This window comes from Pyrgilauda ruficollis, unplaced genomic scaffold, assembly GCF_017590135.1.
Source record: "Pyrgilauda ruficollis isolate IOZ18807 unplaced genomic scaffold, ASM1759013v1 scaffold2, whole genome shotgun sequence".
Lineage (NCBI taxonomy): Eukaryota > Metazoa > Chordata > Aves > Passeriformes > Passeridae > Pyrgilauda > Pyrgilauda ruficollis.
This window is the reverse complement of record NW_024519206.1, coordinates 23,923,750-23,943,476: the sequence shown is the minus strand read 5'-3', so window position 1 is coordinate 23,943,476 and position 19,727 is coordinate 23,923,750. Positions and strand designations below refer to the sequence as shown.

The 19,727-nt window shown below is 35.6% G+C and overlaps 1 protein-coding gene across 1 annotated transcript in view; it reads right to left on the bottom strand.

Moving 5' to 3' along the window:
* Positions 1–1,548: 1,548 nt before the first annotated feature.
* Positions 1,549–19,727, bottom strand: part of KIF15 (kinesin family member 15) — a 33,062-nt gene continuing 14,883 nt past the window's right edge. Inside the window, exons 16-35 of the mRNA XM_041466442.1 lie at positions 18,042–18,183; positions 17,548–17,736; positions 16,559–16,666; positions 15,676–15,781; positions 14,995–15,160; positions 13,944–14,094; positions 12,871–12,956; positions 12,418–12,493; positions 12,065–12,151; positions 11,004–11,108; positions 10,030–10,152; positions 8,455–8,601; positions 7,381–7,479; positions 7,047–7,211; positions 6,472–6,578; positions 4,510–4,582; positions 3,879–3,916; positions 2,870–3,035; positions 2,385–2,516; positions 1,549–2,125 (exon numbers count right to left, since the gene is read on the bottom strand). Coding sequence (XP_041322376.1) covers positions 2,045–2,125; positions 2,385–2,516; positions 2,870–3,035; positions 3,879–3,916; positions 4,510–4,582; positions 6,472–6,578; positions 7,047–7,211; positions 7,381–7,479; positions 8,455–8,601; positions 10,030–10,152; positions 11,004–11,108; positions 12,065–12,151; positions 12,418–12,493; positions 12,871–12,956; positions 13,944–14,094; positions 14,995–15,160; positions 15,676–15,781; positions 16,559–16,666; positions 17,548–17,736; positions 18,042–18,183 — 2,347 coding nt within the window. The 3' untranslated portion in view covers positions 1,549–2,044. The remainder of the gene's footprint in view (positions 2,126–2,384; positions 2,517–2,869; positions 3,036–3,878; positions 3,917–4,509; positions 4,583–6,471; positions 6,579–7,046; positions 7,212–7,380; positions 7,480–8,454; positions 8,602–10,029; positions 10,153–11,003; positions 11,109–12,064; positions 12,152–12,417; positions 12,494–12,870; positions 12,957–13,943; positions 14,095–14,994; positions 15,161–15,675; positions 15,782–16,558; positions 16,667–17,547; positions 17,737–18,041; positions 18,184–19,727) is intronic.

The following is a 19,727-nucleotide window of genomic DNA, read 5'->3' as shown; positions in this document are numbered from 1 at the left end:
CCGCCCCGCGCGGGCGGGCCCCAGGCGGGAGCGGGCGGGCAGCGAGGGAAGGGCGCGTGGGCAGAGCTCGCTGATGGACAGAGCTGGCTGATGGGCAGAGGCTGCATCGACACAAGCTGGGAAGCACGGGGCCGTAGCATAACGCTGTTGGTGCTGTGGCCACGTACAGCACAGAAAAAGGGCAGAAGCCTCTGCCGACGTGAAGATAGTCCAGAAACAGACAGGGAAGAAATACTTGTAAACTAGAACATGGCTGTCACAAATAAAAGCACCCTTGATGAACCCCTCTTGGCCTGTGTGCTCCTTATCCGTGCTAGTTCTGACCTCTGTTCACACCCCAACACGTCTTTTCTTTGTGAAAAATGTGTATTTTATGACTGGCTTTTTGCAAATATTAAAATGAATATGGTATGTGTTATGTTAGAAAGTCATGCTGTATTAATTTCCTTAAGTAGTGTGTTAAATACAGTTTTAGGTTATAACAATGTTAAAATAGAAAGTATGCTATGTATGATATTTTTTTAAAAGAAAGGACTCGCACCAGATAGCACCCAGGACACCTAAGTCTTTCAGACAGAGAATTTATTGCTCCCTTATCAGCAGAAAACGAACTTCTTCCCACCTCGCTCAGACATGAAGGCACAGTTAGCATTCAGAGGAAGAAGTTGACGATGACCAGACAAAGTGCTGTGTTTGAATGGAATTTATGCATAATATATGAGGTGTATGAATATGCAACAGGCGATTGTTTTTAAGGGTTAATCCTTGGTTAACGGGTGTCCTTTTTCCGGCTTGTGTTGCCCAGAAAAAGGTACCCAGATGTCCATATCTCTCTGTTTTTATTGTCTCATATTGTCCTAATCTCAATTGTTCAAATTTTATTACTCTAATTATATTACTAGTGTTATAACCATTTTATTACCATTAAACTTTAAAAAATTTTAGAAACAAGTGATTGGTGTTTTTCACACCTTTAAGGTCAGCTTTTTATTTCTCCATGTCACATCTCGAGTGGAAACAAATCTGCAGCTTAAAATAGGTAAGGTGGTGGAAATTCTTCTTTCCGTCAGCCAAATAATGTAATAAATCATTAGGTATATTCTACCATTTACCAGACACATCTTTCCTCTTTATTCCCTTTTGCCCCAGTGGTTGTGGTCAAAACTACTATTGTATGAATTAGCCAGAAAACAGAACGATAGGAGTAGAGGCAGTAAAAAACCTCTAGTTTGATATTGCTACAGAAATCAACATTTTGTGTTCCACTAATAAGCATTTCAGTTATTTGCAATAAATCTTTAAGTGTGATTAAATGAACTTATGCTGTACTCCTATAAAATGTTCTGCATATTTTCAGATCTTCTTTCCTAACATTTTTCACTTCTTTGATAACAAAATGGTTGCAAAACCCTCAGAATTTCCTACAGTGCTAATATAGAGCTTTAAGTCTATACTAACAGAAAAGAATGTCTGAAAAGCATTTTATTTTCAAATAAAGAAAGAACAGAAACAAAAAATGTATTTATAGTACTATTTACAAGCCTGTTACTAAATTCACATTTACGCTTCATTGACCAAAGTTTAATATGAAAATTATTTTTAAGCAACCCAGGAAAATCATTCTATGCTTAACTAAAGAAACAAACACAAAGAAATTGTGCTTTTTGAATTTTGGCTCTGATGGAAATGTAGCATTTCAGAAGTGGTAGGAACCTGAATAAAAGTACAAAAGGAGACAAAAATCCAGGTGTGTTCCCAGGGAGAAAGCTTTTCCTTCGCAAGGTACAGAAGTTTCAAGGAAGTATCTACCCAGCATCTATACAAAATCAGGTTTTTAAATGGAAAAAAATTACAAAAAGGTGTTAAAATTTAATTGAAGGCTGCCCACAGAGCTGGAATAACAATCTTCACTTAGAGTTATTACCAGCAAAAAATCTACAGGAATACTTGATTATTCCAGAACCACAGCAAAAGTCAAATTCGACAACTGACTTTTGCTTATTCTGTACACTTTAAAAATATGGCTCTGCAGTTTTATTTGTCACTACCGCTGATTATGTCTACAAACGTCACATTTTTTTGATTCTTTCAAAAAAGTGTTTTCAACTCGTAGTTTTTCAGTCTCCTGTAAAACAGAGAAAAAACATGGGTATATTAAGGAAATTATCCTCACCTTTTTTTTTTTTTCTATTTTTACATAAACAGTATCTAGAGTTGTTCAAGTGTTTTATGCACTATATACTTGAGGAAGTAAAATGGAGATCAAAGGTATCGCTGTTCCTCTCCAACAGAAGAGCAGGAATTTTAGTCTTCATTCTCAAAGCTTACTTAGCTCTTTGCTATGTCAGGCCATTACTCCATCTGTAATCTACTCTGCAACTTACCTCTGTAAGTTTAGCATAATCTTTCTTCAGTTTCACAAGATACTGAATCTTCTGGTTTAGGTTTTGATGACCAAGTAATTTCCCATTCTCCTCAGCAAGCGAGTGAACTTGCTTCCTCAGCAATTTTATTTCCTGTAATTGTAAATACATTGTGTACCTCTTAGCAGTAGCCTCTCCTTCTCTTTTCAGAAGCAATAGCTTCTTAGAGCTAACATACTAACATTCAAGTTTGTTGTAACATATGATGCAAGAGTTGCTTCACTCCGCAAATACGTTTGTCTTATGTTTCCTCAGACACTATGTTAGATCCCTCTAAAAGGCAAAAAAAGAGCACCATTTGATTTGTACTACTAAGTGATTCTGTATCCAGACTTTCACTAGAGCAGAGAACATCGCAAATAAAGCTAAACTGCAAAACAAACCAGCTGTACCTCTGCTAAATAAGATTCTTCTGTGAAGATGACAAAAAATTATGTATATGTAACCTTTTCAATCCTGTCTCTTTCTTCATATGCTTCCTCCAGTTTTGATCTAATTTCTTCTTTCTCATTAAATGCTTTGAGCTCCAAAGTTCTTGTTCGTTCCATCTCCAGAGTCATTTCACGACAGCTTTTCTCTTGGATTCTGAGGATATTTTTGGTCTCTTCTAATCTGCCAATATAAAATAATCATAAAACATTAAAAACCAACAAAAATGTCACACAACTGAATTCCTCAGTCAGTCTAGGACATGGAGGGAGGGTCCTTTAAAAGCATTATTTTGAGATATTGTATTTCCCTTAGAATTTAGTGCTAAGGAAAGGAAAAATTTCATTCTGCTTCACAGTTCTTGTGTTTGAGACTATCAACTAGGCAGTGTTTTGGAGCTGCTCTTCTCTTTGGGAACTGTCCTGTTTGCAATCCAGGATATACAACTCCACTCATGATTGAAAACAGAAGCTTCATCTACAAGAACACTTTGAATTAATTCACCTAAGGAATGCTAAACTCAGCTGCTCTACAGGTTCCCTTTATAAAATGCTTGTATGTCTGTGGCTTTTTTTGAAAAAAAAATTCATTTTTCAAGCTGAACCACAGAAATTTAAACAAATAGCATAAAAACCACATAATTACATGATGTTTAAAATTATAAAACATTTGCAATATCAATAAAGAAATGAACAGTATTTCAATTTAATTTGAAAAGGAATGCGATTACAATTCACTGCATGTAAATAACTTTAAACAATTAAAAACATCCCTTCCAATTAAGCTTTTATGGTTCTCCCCTTTAAAGTATTGTCCTGATATAATGCTATGTAGTAATAGGTGCTACTACCACCTACTGATGAGAAACAGTAAGAACTCAAGGTATCTTGCAGAAGTGTAAATACTTCCAAATTATGCCTTTTGTCATTTCAGGTCTTGGACTTTTATCGCTTAAATGTATCTTTTTTTATGTGATTAATTAGTTTAATACTAGTTTCCAGTTCAAGGAACAATAGTTAGACTTACTCTGCTTTGATTTTCAGCATTTCTTCCACTGCTTTATTCTGGAAAAGTTCAAAAACATTAGATGCAGCCTTAATGTTTAATATACACATATATTTAAGTTTAAAAATATGCCACTTAATTGATACTACATATCTCATTCCAGATCATCCTCCTAGCTAGTAGTTCACATCTCTAATATTCACTTTAAGTTGGCACTTATTTCCCATTTCATGCCAGCACAGCTGACCCACAGCAGTGTCTCTCTGCCCACACACATACAGCAGAGCTCTAATGGGGTTCTTCTGTCTGGGACATCCATGGAAACCTCTGCTGTGACATTAACTTCCCTTTGACAGAGCTCTGACATTAGCAAGTGACACAATCTTCACTTTCCAACTCTGGGGATGAGTCAGATTTAGCAATCTGAATCTGTTTTTGCTAATTGTGCAATCTGACACCCAGTTCACTGCTGTCAGGCCAATATAGAAATCCTAAGAGCGAAGTCTCAGGCTGTGCCTGTTAGAATTCACTAGAAATTGGTGTTTGTTTTGCTGTCATGAAAACAAAAAAAATCAAAGCAAACCAACAAAAAAAAATCATATTAATACTTCACAGCAGGTCAACGGCAACTGACATGAGAAGGATAATATACCTTGGCAAGTCGCTCTTCAGCAATCTCTTCCTCTTTCTCTTTAAGGTACTGAACATCAGGATGTTTCTGATCACTAGGAAATTCAAGAATGAGAAAAAAGTTTCTCACAAACAGAGGAAACCAGTTGTAAAAACATGTTATCCAGATTAAACCAGTAAGTGTGTGCAGCTGTTTTCACACATGTTCATACTCAAAATACTGAACATCATAAAAAAACTCTGGAAAGGTTTAAATTTCTAAACACATTTTCTTTCATGAGATTATAAAGAAATTAATGTATTAATGGAAACAATTACAAATATAACAGATATGCAACTTATGCTTGTTAGACAGCTGTGCTGGTTTTGGCCGGGGTAGAATTCATCACCTTCACAGCAGCCATTACGAGGCTGTGTTTTGGATTTGTGCTGAACACAGGGCTGACAATGCAGAGATCTGTTTCTTATTGCTGAGCAGGGCTTGCACACAGCCAAGGCTTTTCTTGCCTTCCATACAACCCCAGCTTCCCACACTGGCTGGGAAGCTGGGGTTGCATGGGAGGCTGGGAGGAGACACAGCCAGGACAGGAGACCCAAGCTGACCAAAGGGACATTGCAGACCATGTGACATCATGCTCAGTGCCTAATAAAGTGGGGGGAAAAGGAAGAAGAGGGGATGTTTGGAGTGATGGTGTTTGTCACCAAGTCACCATTGTGTGTGATGGGGCCCTGCTCTCCTGGAGATGGCTGAACACCTGCCTGCCCATGGGAAACAGTGGGTGAACCCCTTGGTTTGCTTTGCTTGTATGCGTGTGACTTTCACTTTCCCTATTAAACTGCCTTTATCTCAGCCCACAAGTTTTCTGGGTTTTGCTCTCCTGATTCTCTCCCTGATCCCACTGCTGGGGGAGTGACTGAGTGGCTGTGTGGGGCCTGGCTACTGGCTGGGGTTAAACTACAAGAGCAGCTTTGGGATGGAGGTGCATATTTTCTTATTTCACAGTGTTCATGTGTATGGAGACTGCAGAAAGACTTGCTACAAGATCACTGCTTAGTGGTCTTGCCAAGTTAAGGTAAAAGCTTCTTGTCTTCAGAAGACTTCACTAATTTTTATTTTGGTCGTTTTTAATCAACATGACATTGGACAGAAATAAGAAAATACATACAACTAAAATAACTCACTTGTAGTGTGCCATATGGGAAAATTAATTGGTTAAGAGTTTTGTAATTGCGTCATATTACAATAAAACCACTGTTTTCAGTAACTTAATCTTGTGAACAGATCAGGTAGGTTACTGAACAATGATGCAGTTCCTAAGGCTTTCTGCTTAGTTTGCAACAGACATTTGAAATTGTGTTGTGAATTGAAATGGAAATCACAGTCAAGCAATCATGGTTACATTGCCATGGAACAATGGATTCTGTGGCTTTGTTTTTCACAGTTTATGTAGCTTTTCTAGACCAAATTTTTCCACAATAAAAGCATTACTTTTATGTTCTTCGCTTGTTGGATTCCTGACTTGGGACTTCGGAATATAATTTGGATATGCGCTAAGAATTCCCTGCTCCTTTTAGTTGACAGGAGTTGTGGTTTGAATAGACCAAAGGCTAATTGTATACTGGAGGCTTTAAAATTTCATTTATGTTTATATTGAAACTTCTGTTGCCTAAATATTATTTGGACATTCCTTACCTATTGGATCCATAACTACACAAGTGACACGGCAATATATAATACCCAGGAATTACTATGCAGATAATGATTTCACATTGTTTCCATTCCTTTTATAAAACTTTGTTGCATTTAAGAACTCATGATTTCAGGGTTATAAAGTTTACAAGCCAGTAAATAATCTTTATAGAAAAGCTTGAGTCAATCTCTAAACAAGCAAACAACATAAGACTGTACTTCAAACAAAACCTGTAAACTTTATCTTAATTATTTCAAGTTAAGAGAGATTTTTTGTGTTTTATTTTATTTTACCTGTTCTTGTTTGGTCTTTGAGCTTCTACAAGGCTCTGTAAACTCCTGTTGTTCTCCACCAATATCTGCATTTCCAGACGCAAGTTCTCCAACTCATTTAATTGTTCCTAAGCAAGCGAAATCCAAAACATTTTATTTGAAGACCAAATTGCAATTCCTGTTTTCATTTCTAGTTGAACAAGTTTTTGAGTAAAACAGAAGACAAAAAATATTTCTCAGAAAACAGGCATGGTTCTCTGGCAAATATCTGCATCACCCTTCCACCTATAGTTGCATTAGAAACTTTATTGAGAATAGTTTCAGCAGAAAATATTGAGAACTGTGTCAGCAGCAAAAATGATGTTACCATTTGACATTCATGAACACAAAACAGCACAGTTTTTGGGAAAATGAGATTTATAGACATCACAAGCAAATTGTCACCACTTGTTCCCAGCCTAGGTAAAGGGAAAACCAAAAACTGCCTTCCTGCTTTAATGGACATACTACTAAGCAGAGTCCACAAAAAAAACTGAACTCTGCATACTGTCTCATTTTGACCTTACAAGCTGCCAGCAGAGATTAACTCATAGTACCTTCAGCCTTAGAATTTCATCATTTTTTGCTCTTCGTTCTTCATTCAGTTCATGCACAAGGTGCTCCAGATTTATTGCAGAGGCCCTTCGATCAGCTATTTCTTGCTCATGAGTTTCCAAAAGCTTGGCCAAATTCACATCAAAATTAGGAGGAGTTTTAGGACACTGGCAAGTGAAAAAAACCAAACCACATAAACTATTAGTAAAGGACTGTTTTACCTATGTATTGATTACATGTTTTAATATTTCATTGGAGACATAAATTAATAAATTTCTGGCAGACAAATCATCAATATTACAAACTATGTGAAAATGTTTCTCTCAAATGCCATACCTGAGGAAATGAAGATGAGTCCACAAAGCAATCTATTTGCTTCATTTTCAGTTCATATTCACTCTTCCTGTTCTCCAGTTCCTCTGTCATTTTGACTAACTATTAGAAACACAGGAAGAATTAAAGTAGCTCATAACACACATAAAATAGGAAACAAAATAGCACTCAGATCTCTATTTTGAGTAAGCTTAAGTACACCAGAAGTTATTTTAAATTAACAAAGACTTCACTTACATAACTCTTCTGTATTTAGTCAATCACTGTTAAACTTTCAATAGTTGTATGCAACAAGCATTTTTAAAAGCATCTATCCATCTAACTACTTTGTAGCAGTAGAAGTTCATCTGAATTTTGTTCTTGTTAGTATTTGATTTTCTTGCCTTGCTAACACAATTTGCCTTTGAAAGGGCGTGCTAACACAGGAAAAAGCTATTATGAACTCGGTTGGCAAACATTACTGGTCAAAACATGACTTGATACAAAGATTTTAGTGATATAGATTTGATCAGTTTCCCCAAGAGAATATGGTAACTTCACAAAAGAACTCCTCTTCCAAAAAATAACTTATTAGAGTCTTTGCCAACACAAATATATTACTTAGCACTATGATAGTTGTGACAACTAGAGCTAAAATTTGAAAAAAAGGTTTAACATAGCTATTTAGTCTGCAGCAGCTCCAAACCACTGCATAATTTACAGAGCTCAACAGTTATCTGTATTGCATAATGATACCATTTGTGGATAAGTGTTAAGCAGAGGAAAAGGTAATCCCCTAGGTTACACTGCTGGTAACCTGAGGTTGCTCTGCTCTTCCAGGTACTGATAATTTTACTCTGCTATCAGAGTACGCATTTTTGTGATCTCTAGAAAACAGTTCCAAAACATTTTAAGTTACCTAATCTTTGTTCAGAAGCTTTTGAGCTACTGCTTTCTGTTTACAAGAAGGAGCATTTCTCTTCACCAAGAGGACTATGTACCAGATGCTCTAAAATGACAAGTGAAACCTTTTTCAGAAGCTACAATTGACCACAGCTCCCTCTCAATGAGCTAACTGTGAATATTTCTTGGTTTTACCTGTTCCCTGAGTTCCTGGATTACAGCTTCTTTCTTTGCTATGTCCTCCTGTGCACACTGGAGCAATGCATGGTGTTTCTTAGAGGCCTCTGTCAGGCTGGTCAGCTGATCAGCAGTGTGACGCAATTCTTCGCACAGAAGGTCCCTCTGTTTTAAGTTGTTGGATGTGTAAAAAAGAAATATTAAAGTTATTGCTCTAAGTCAGTTGTTTCAGGATGTTTTGTCATTGGTGCCGAGATCGCTAACAGCTACAAGATCTCCCTTTTCCTTCTACTTTTTCATCATGAATTGTAGCAAGCATTCATCTTTAAATTTATTTTAGCATATTTGCATATCCTTGGTCTTGGTTACAGAACAAAAATGAGACCTTTTCCCCAGCATGGTGACAATTAAGATTCTAGTGGAAGGTCTTTGAAATTGATCATTATTTTAAAATATAATATGTACTTTAAAAGAAACCAGAAAATAATGTATAGATTTTAATCACACTGAAGTGATTACAGCTTTTTTTGGTGCACTGATATTCCACAGATACCTTTGGATTTATTTTAGGATCTATACTCCCATCCTATCTGATGGGGCATCATACCTAAATAAGATATGTTAACACATAAGGAGAAACTTCACCTAGTATTTTAAATGCCACCTCCGATTAGTTCTCCTTGTCCAGTTAAGAAAGCATGAAGAAATTAGTAACTGAAGTAAAGGAGAAACACTATAATTTTATCGGGAGCCAGATATACCCAAGGATAACATTGAAACAGGAACTGGCACTAAGTTAAAAAAAGCTAAAAGCCCCAAAGCGATCCATTTGCTAGACAACTCAGCTTTGGGTTTCAGAATGTCACTTTTAGATATGACTATTAATGAACATAGGCTGTTTATTTTAAAACAGATTTCCCTTATGTTTAATGTCCTTTGAGAAACACACACCTCCCTGGAAGACTTTATTGGTGCTATCTGATTGGACTAGCAAATCTAATCATAGATGATCTTGTAGAAGTTACATGTAAGGAGATGCTAGTATTTGTGACTGTTTGACATGTTCAATGAAATAATGGTGACACCAGTAATAGAAAAGACAGCGCTAAAGAAAGATACAATATTAAAAAGCAAAACCACATTTGAATCAAATGTGTGCCCTAGATCTGTTTCCAGCAGGTGGAGCTTTTAGTTAAAATTATGAGCAAAGAAAAGACATTACTGAATATAGTGCAGTGGGGGAAGAGACACTGTGGAACATAATATATTCTTCTAACTATTTTAATTTCTCAGCTGCATCATCTAAAGCTGCCATTAAATTCAGCTGATGATTCCTTAGTGGCCTTAACAAAATTAAACCAGGTTCTTAGCATAGGCTTTTATGAAGTAGCTTATAAAATATTTATGTCAAGTAACATGGTAATTTAACAGAATTTGTCAGGTATCTCATGAAAAATTCTTTTACGAACAGCTTAACTAGCTGTAGGTTGAACTAAAACGAGGTTAAGTTTTACATGAGCATTTTAAGCAAAACCACATCCAATTGGTCTGGTTGAACAAATAATCATAATACACCAACATTAATGTTTTTACCTCAATGTTATCGCTGATTTCTCTTCCTTCCAAGGCTTCCTTCAGTTCTTCAATCTTCTTTTCCTGATCCTCTATGATTCCCGTGCTTTCTTCTTTTGCAGCCAGAACAATATTATACTTGCACTACAAAAGCATTCAAATTTTAAGTATTTTAGAGAAACATGTTGTCAGGTAAAGTTGGCAAATAGAAGACAAATAAATGTACATCACAAATCTTATGATGACAACTGCATTTAGAAATTAGTATCAATGACTAAAACCAGAATGATATATTTTACTTTCTAAATTAATACAAACTGTTTATAGAGATTAGTTGTCAGAACGATATAAAAAGATTATTAAAATCAATTAGCCACCACAATACATATTACCCACTAAAACCGTTATTAAAGAGATAGCCATATTTAGAAATCTGTCTCATCAACATTTTTCTTCTATAGAACCTCTGACATTCATACTTCACACATAACATATTACATAAAGCATTCTGCTGGTTGCTCTATCAGTTTTCAAACCAGACCTATTTTAATAAAGCAGAGGTATCATATTTATTCATAGTTATTCAAACACACAGTTTTAGTTCTTTATACTTGTTTTCAGATGTAGAACACAGTAATACCAGCAACATAAAAATTCACTCCATCAAAAATGAATTTACAATTCAGCTTCAATTGCTGAGGTCTTAAATTGCCAATTTCTGAGAAAATCTAAATGTGACTGTCAGCTGAGTGGAGTTTACAGGATGTGAATAGGTCCCTTTAGAGACACAGCTTTTTACCCACCACGTGGAGAGGGTTCACTTTTTGAGACAGCCTTAGGCATAAAATGTTCAGAAGATTTCAACATGTCAAAACAAAGAAGTTTCCTTCTAAAACACTGTAGCAAGTTATACTGTTTGAAACCCATGGTAAGACATGTCATTGCATCCCATTTCTAAAGAACGATACCATGTCCTTCAAAATGACAGAACATACATTTATATCCTCGAGCTCTCTTGTCAGCCCATCTATGGACTCAGTTTTATGATTAATTGAAGACCTCAGCTCCTGGATCTGTCTCATCAAGTCAGTTACAACTTCCTGCAACATAAAATATGATAAAATACATATAAAATCCATATAATGTATAACTGGACTTTTTTGGTATATAATTTGTCCATCCCAGACTTTAATCAATCAGGTGAAAATGAATCCTCAGACTGCACATATAAAAAATAAACAGAAAATTTGTTGCTAAATCACTGGCTTTTGTTCTAAGCACTTAAACAAAGAACTAAATAACCTGCAGTGTTCCTTAGAAGATAAGACTGGCCTGCTGATTTAGTCTTAGGCTGTAATGGGTTACTCATAGGAGAACAGAACTTCTATAATTTAAGGGTACATTTGTTTCTAATGGGAAAAGGCATATTCAAAAAACACCACTGCACTGACAATACCAGGTGATTCTGACCCTATGCATGTCAGGTTTTTGGGTTTATGATGGAAAAAGCAACACTTACCATTGCATCATGCCAGGCAGTAAACACACCGTGTGATTTCTTATGCCTGTTTTATAGACAGCACATATGCTTGCACTAGGGGAAACAGCTTTCATACTACAACAGTCTTTACATAAAGAAATGCTTTGATTTTACTAATAAAGATAATGTGACACACAGTCACATTCTTGCAACACCTTTCTTACCTTTTCCATCTGCCCATTACAACAGAGCCCTGACTGGAAGGCTTTATTAATCATCTGGGGAATTATGCATTGTTTAGGCATTGAATGTTTTGTCCAGTAGACAGTTTTACCTTAATTTTTTTTTTGCTTAGCCTTCAGTCAACTTGTCTTTTCTCTGAATGCATACCAATTTCCTACCTCCCTACAAACTCCGTGCTAGGAAAAAGTAGGATTTATTTTACTGTCTATATAACCAGGATTGCCTAAAAGCACAAAATTACTAAGCAGCAGTAAGGAAGGCTCTAGTCTTTCATCTCTACTACAGAACAGTTACCCACAAAACTGTGTATCAGTAACAGAAATAAGCCCAAACCTTATCTGTATCATTTGTCTTCTTCAAAGAAGCAATAGTCTCTTCAGCAGCAGCCAGCTCCTGTTCCAATGTCCTCAGTTTTGCTTCCTAGAGGAAATAATATTTGTGAAGGAATGTCTTCACTACCTTTGGTGTATTTTCTAAAGAACCGAGTCATGAAAAAGAAAAGGAAGTAAGTTGTTAACCTTACCTAAAAAATTAACCAGTAGCATAACAAAACAATATGTAGCCTGAGCACTCTACATTTATTTTGCTGGTAATCAACCTAACAGTCAGTACACCAATAAAATTATTATTAATGCCCAAGAAAAGCCATGAACATACAATTCACGTATTTAAATCTGCTGTTGTACCTGCTGCTCACACTGTGTCACCACTTCTGAAAATGGTTTCTCCACCTGTCCTTTTTCAAGTACTTTCAAGAGCTCCCTGGTAAAAATAAAAACATGTTTTGATTATATTTCTCACTAGAAATGTAAGAGAACTTTAACAAGAACAAAGTGATATGAGTTTATTTTATTTGCACTTAATTTTAAGTTCTTCAGTTATCTCCTTTTCAGTGCTATACAAAAGACTAATACTTTAGTTACTACCTTACACTGCTATCAGTGACAGAATTTTATCTTTGACATGAAAAACTATACAATGAAACTACTTTAAATAAAAATGAATTGCTGTTCTCATTTGGATGAAATAAAAAACCCACCTGGAGAAAAACAGCTCTACAAATGGGATCCCATCTGAATACAACATACAGCACCAGTGAGGTCAGATGAAAATAAACCCCACTGCTAATTAAAACTTACTTTGAATTGTTTTCTTTGCCTTCTTGTAATTGTAATGTTAGTTTTTCATTATGTTCTTTTTCTGTTTTCAGAAGCTGCAAAAGGTTCTAGAATATCAAAATAGATGTTTACTATAAGAAGTTACAATATAAGATCTCTAAAGCAATCTAAAACAAAATAAAAATCTAAACAAATCCTTAAGATGACTGAAAAAACTCAATCACCCCAGAAAATCTTAGTTGGAAACTGGAAGATCTTTAGTTTGTCCTCAAGATGTTCAAAAGTAAACTCTTATTTATATTAAGTAATCAGATCTTTTCACCTGCCATTAATTATAGTTTCATATAGCTAAGATGCTCCTCAATATCCAAGGCTATGAAGGGAAAAATTGGAATTTTCAATTGTAGATTAATTTGGGGGCATTTTAAAATTCTGTATTTGTTGAAAATACTGAAATATATAGAATTTAAACCAATAATATTCAATCTGTCAGCATTCTCTTAAACACTAACAAGGAAAATTGATATCAAACTTGCTGAGCAGGTATCACATACCCTGCAGAAACAGGCAAAATTATTTGCAAAATCCCTTGAGCAACCTTGCTGCTGTTTTGCAGTCACTGCAGTCTGACAGGCTTTCAAGGACAGTATCAACTAAATTGCAGGACAGTGATCCACCACAAGCCATAGATCATTTTAACAAGATCACATCCACTATGAAAATTTTTAAGAAACTGCTTTGTAAAGATAAAATAATTAGGCTAGTCTTGGCTAGCCCTGAGATAAAAGGTCATCTCAGCATTTCAATGTCAAGATTCTTTTCCAAAGAAGCTTCTTATTCCTTTAGTAATTAACCCATCTCCCTCAGCATTTCCAGAGCAATTTCTTCATCTTATTCATGATGCTACTCTGATAGCCTGTGGTTGCAAAAATCTTGCTTCTTGCAAGTTTGGAAAAAGAATTTGGGTACATCTTTCAAAGGAAATCGCTAAGAAACTTATTACTACTGTGAAATGTTATTAGTGATACAATAATAGAAATTAGGCAATCTGGGTTCTGTATAATCAAGTCCTTTAGAATCCTTGACTGTCTTACACTCAGCTCAGTTTTCATTGCTTCTGCTTCTTGCTTCTGGTCCTCAAGTTGTTGCTTCAGCTGGTCCGTCTCAAACTTGGCTACCTCCTGCAAATTGTCGTAGTCATCCTGCAGGCTTGCCTTTTCTTCAAGAATCCTTTCATGTTCTAGCCTTCATAAAAAAAACCCAGACCAAATAATCTAATAAGGGTTTGTGTCCTTATAAAAATACTTCAATCAACGGTATTTTAAAATATTCAAATAACATACAGAGGGAAAGAATACTCTCCAAATAGTATTTCTGCTGACACAGAGTGCACCAATACAACCACAGCATTTAATTTCATTTCCAGGTTCCTAGTCTTACAATGCCTCACTCAAAAAATGACATTCAGCTAAGACATGACCTGCTATAATCCAAAACATAGTGAAGTTTTCCAGGAATAAAAATCAAACCCAAAACATAAAACCAAAGCACAACAAAACAAACGAAACAAAACAGCAACACAACCCAACATAACTAAATCACATTAGTAATTAAAAGCCATACTGATGATCATCTCCTTATGATAATGGCAATTATTGCAGACAAGGCAATGAGCTTTTTTGGCTTTGATACTCAAACTTCAGTTATTTTTTGTGATTTCTTTCTGCTTGTAATTTTTAGAGCAGCACCATTATGTCACCCGCTTCACGTGACCAGACTGACAAACTGCTGCTGACAAGTTGCTGCTCTCCACTTAACTTTTGGAGAGCAGCAACTTTATAGATATATCCTATTTAATGAGAAAATTATATAGGAAAACAGAATTAAGGCAGGCACATTTTGTTTTCTTTCTAATAATTGCACCATGTTGCCTGAAAGAAACATGAAAGAACAGAGCAAAAAAACCCCAATCAAACAACCCAAACAACCAAACACCCTCCCCCCCAACAAACAAACAAATAAGTAAAGGACAAACACAAACCAACAACTTCAAAGAAAACATGTGAAGTGTAAGTTGACACAAAGGAGAGGATGACTGAACCACTGGATGCATCCAGAAGGCATTGTATCAAACTGCCGACATACCTGACACTGTCCAGCTGGAACTGTACATCCATATGTCTACCAGAAAGCTGACTTATTTCTTTCTCTTGCTTTTCCCTAAAGGCACTATATTCCAATTTTACATCAGACAGCTCCTTGTCTGCAGACTGCAGGACAATGCGCAAGTCATGGACTTCACTTGTTAATACTGTCAAAAAAAACCCAAAATAATTTACATGTTATTTGGAAAACTGTGCTAGATATAGGATATGGAATGCTACAGAACCTGCTGGGATCACAAAGCTCTGCATGTTTTCAGTGGAATTAATCGAAAGTCACACACAAAAAGGCTTCATGAATGGAAAAGGTCAACAAAACACTGACTTTAAAGGTGAATCAAAAGCATCCCAGACAATATCACTGTAATTTTCATAGATAATAGGGGTTTAATCCTTTGGTTTTATTTAATATTTTCATTTTAAATACTGTATCTCGTACTTCCTTCACACTCAAAGATGGAACCATTTTGGATATTGTACACTGTGCAAGACTAGGCAAAGATGATATGCAAGTATTAAAGATTGCTTTCTTTATAAAAAAAAAAAAGAAAATCAAACCAGTATGTGTAACACCCCAAAGAGTTACTCAGCACATGCTATTGTTGATTTAAAATAGTAAACACCCCAAAACTTTTAATGAAATTTTAGTATTACAAAGACTTACGATCAGCATTGTTTTGACTTTCCTGAAGCTGCTTTTCAAGTGATTTTATCTGTTCAAGGAGCTCCTGGCGCTCTTTACTCCAGTCATTCCTTTCAGATGAAAGAAGCTTGAAAAGAAAAGTAATTTTTTTTAAATAGAACGAAGTGTAGGAGTGGGTAGGTCACACACTGTAACAATAATATAATGATGTATTAAAGCATTTAATCAACTGATTATAAACACATTTTTCTTTAAATTCAGTATTTGGTGACTCTGAAATCCCTCAAAGTCCAAGGGAAAAATAATTTATATAACTGAAGACATTACCTTATCTAAAAAGTTCATTTAAAAGGAACCCACAGCTTAGGAGCTGATATCACAGATATCACAAGTGAGACTGATCTGGAAAGAATACAGGCCTTATTTACTTTTCTATGAAAACAACCCTAGCAATTAAGGAAGGCTTGCAAATATTTGATAGGTAGTTCCAATTGAGATGAGTATTTTCAGCATTCCAAAGTTTAAAATTTCCTTGTTACTATAGCTGTTTTCCAGAAATCATGAAGTTGGCCAAACCCAACCACAACAGTGTTTATTTTCTTATATTTAAGCTCAAGCAGGCTTGGATTCACAAGATTTAAAGCGACAAAATCAAACTCAAAACTGCAGTGTATATTATATGAACTTTTTCTGCATACTCCAACTCCAGGGGAGTTGGATTAGCTGACCTTTAAAGCAAACCAAACTATCCATGATTTTAAATCCTTGTGTTCCTGCACAGCCCTGAGTTACGATGCTATGTAAATTTGTCAAAATGCAAGTAACGTTGCAAGATCTCACCAGACAACACAGCAATATCTCTGTGTGATGGTTACATGAGTCCTATATTGCATTGTCCTCTCACCTCCTGTATTTGTGCAGAGTGATGCTCCAGTTTATTAATATGCTGCTGGAGTTTCATATTCTTGCTTTCCTCTTCATCGAGCTTTGTCTGCATAGTGCTCAGTTGCTCCTGTGACACAACAGACACCCAAAATTAGAGCACTCATCTTGCACGTTTTTTCACATGCCATATGGCAGTCTGTGCTTATTAAATATAGAAAGTCAACAAGTTTCTATTTTTATGACCTGAACCAACAGAAAACAGAACACTCAAAAATCAACTGGTATCTTAAGTAGCTGATTTCTCCTATTTCTAACTTAACTGCCAAAACACAAGAAAATCCATCAGTGAATACAAGGACTGAATCCAATAAACGCTTAGCTTTCAGACACATGTTTATCTTGGAAAAATAAGGCTTTAAAAAGAAATTATTCAAAACATACACTAGTTAAACTCCTTACAGGATCTCTGCACTATGGTAAGCATCAAGGAGGGGTTTGGGCTGTTGTGCCAGGGCTTTTCATGCACTGAAGTTAACTCCAGCTTCTAGAGAGTAGTTCAGATAAATTTCTAGTGTTCTTCTATGTGACAAAGACCTTCCCTGCCCACTAGAAAAGATACAATACAATGTATAATAGTGGCAAGCATTATTTGGCATGTTTCTTCAAATAATGCAGTGTTGTATATTAAGCTTGTGTATTGTTCCAAATGTAGCTGCCAACTTACAAAGAGGATCCTAAGAGACAAGTTATCATGTGTAAAGAAAAAAGTATAAACATCCTGCAACAAACTACTTATGATATTCAACCCTCAAATCACTTTCAGTATTTTTGTTGTAAATCCTTTTTCAAGTATGATGTATAGAGAACTGTTTAGTGTTAAGTATTAATGAGGGACTTCAGTTTCCCATGCAAATCAAAATGCACTTGGTGCAGGGGAGATACTTCATGGCAAAGCCTGCTTTATAATAAAGTTGCACATACACTTCACTTTTTATTCAGAACATTCACCTGTGCCACTTTGAGCTCCTCAGCCATAGCTTCACATGCTTGTTCACTCATCTCTGTGGGAACTGGCTCTTTTCGAATGTCATCCATCATCTCTTCAGAATACTGAAAATCTTCAAAATTATAATCTGGGCTTATTCGCGGCACAAGGCGAGACCTTAGCTGGTAAGCTCTAGTTGGAGTGGTTATGCTCTGTTACAAAGATTACAAAGCAGTCTTTATTTTAACTGTAAAATGAAATTAAAACTTTGTCTAGTATTGTATTTTTTGAATTCTATAAGCAGAATAATTAAACTACTATTACTTCTTCAGATTTGTCATCTGATAACAGTAGCAGCCATTCACTTAATACTCCAGAACAAAAAGTAGCCTCTTTGGTTTATACAGAGAACATTCCAGAAAACTAGTTAGGCTAAGGGATCACACAAATGACAGTCTGTACTCTTGCACAACTCAGGAGTAAGTATGTGTGGCCTTAAATAAACTTATTCTCATACCTTAAGACTTTCTCTATGTAGCTTATGTAGCTGAGAGACCTCTTGGCGCTTGTGTGCTTTGGTTGCCTCCAGAATGTTTTCAAGATGCTGGTTTGCTTTCTGAAGGGATTGGAGCTCTGATTCCAGTTCCATCTGTTTTTTCCTGTTTAGGAAGTATTTTGCTACCGTCAAAACTACTCCATGAGTATGCCTTCCTATCAGTAAGGATACACTGCAGTACTGCCAATGAGCAAACTGCAGCTGAACTTTTACCCAAACACTGAAATGCATTATTTTGAGAAGAAAGCCACTATTGCTGTATTAAAAAGTAAAAAATAACGTACAAAAAATTAAAAAGCTAAGCAGCTTATTTGTGCCTGCATAATGAAGCAAGCAGATGGATAACTAAACATGTCAGAAAAAAAATCCATTACATAGTAAGAAATAAGCTTGAGAGCTCTGCAGTCCCTTTTATGAGAAAGTGATATCACCCATACCAATATGGTTTTAAGCTTTAAAAACGTTATCCAGTTATATGAGAAGCCTAAACTGGAGCTTGCCAGGATTAAAGAAAATCCTTTCAAGACTTTTTTTTTTTTTTTTGCAAGTGCTGCTCTGTTAAGATTATTTTGCCCTCTAAGAGTACTTTAGCTAAAATCCAACAGTTGAGCAGAAATTTAGGAATAATTTTCACTAGGTATTTTGCAGAGCTACATGCTGTTACTGTGATAGTTGCCATTACTGTCATAATGGTAGGGTCAAAGTCTATACACAAATGGAAACATCCTATTTAATCTCTTCGCAGTTTAATGCAATCATTTTCCCTCACGCTCTTGGCATCTGCAGCAAAACTCAGGTAACAGAGTAGAAGTTCTGACTGCAATTGGACAGGACAAAAATTAGCACGTATTATTTTTGTGAAATTGCTATTTTACTCTACTTTTATTCAGTTACATCATATATTTACCTGTATGTAAAGTTTCAGTTACTCTGAAACTGGAAACAAGTTTAAATGTAGTGAAATTTAGTGACTCCAGAGGCTGAAAAACACATTTCCGTTTGACTGCACTCCACCAAGAAAATGTTGGTAATTGATAATAAAGTGCATACATACTAACAAGAAAGCAAGACAGTCATAAAACATGGAATACATAAAATAGAAATCTATTTAATGGGCAGAAAAATAAAGTAATCAATAGATAAAAATATAAATAGACTACTGCAATTAATGATATGGAACAATAGATGGACTGCTGAATTGAAAACCTCAGTAGATCATAATACTATTATTTATAAAGTTCACAGGATTTGCTACACAGAAATCTAACAATAAAAATACAGATTTGTACAATTGCCTAAAAGAGCAAAAAGGATATTAAAAGCTACTTCTACTTTGTAAAAATAGGGGTGGGGAGGCAAAATTGTTCCTGATGCTTTTAGAATTGCAATATAATATCACTGAAATCAACAGAAAGCAACATTGCTAGGTATAGCTAAAAGAAATTTTTAAAAAATCAGGTCCCTTTTGCCTTCCAGGTTTTCATTACATTTGCTGGAAATGTTATTTTTCTTCTATCTGTAGTTACAAGATCTGAATTTTTCAGAAATGGGGTTAATCAACTGAAGTAATGTATTATTCACATGCATATGAACACTGAAGGTAGTAGTGAGGCCATTCCCATTATCTTGTGCTGCCCTCTAGGAGAA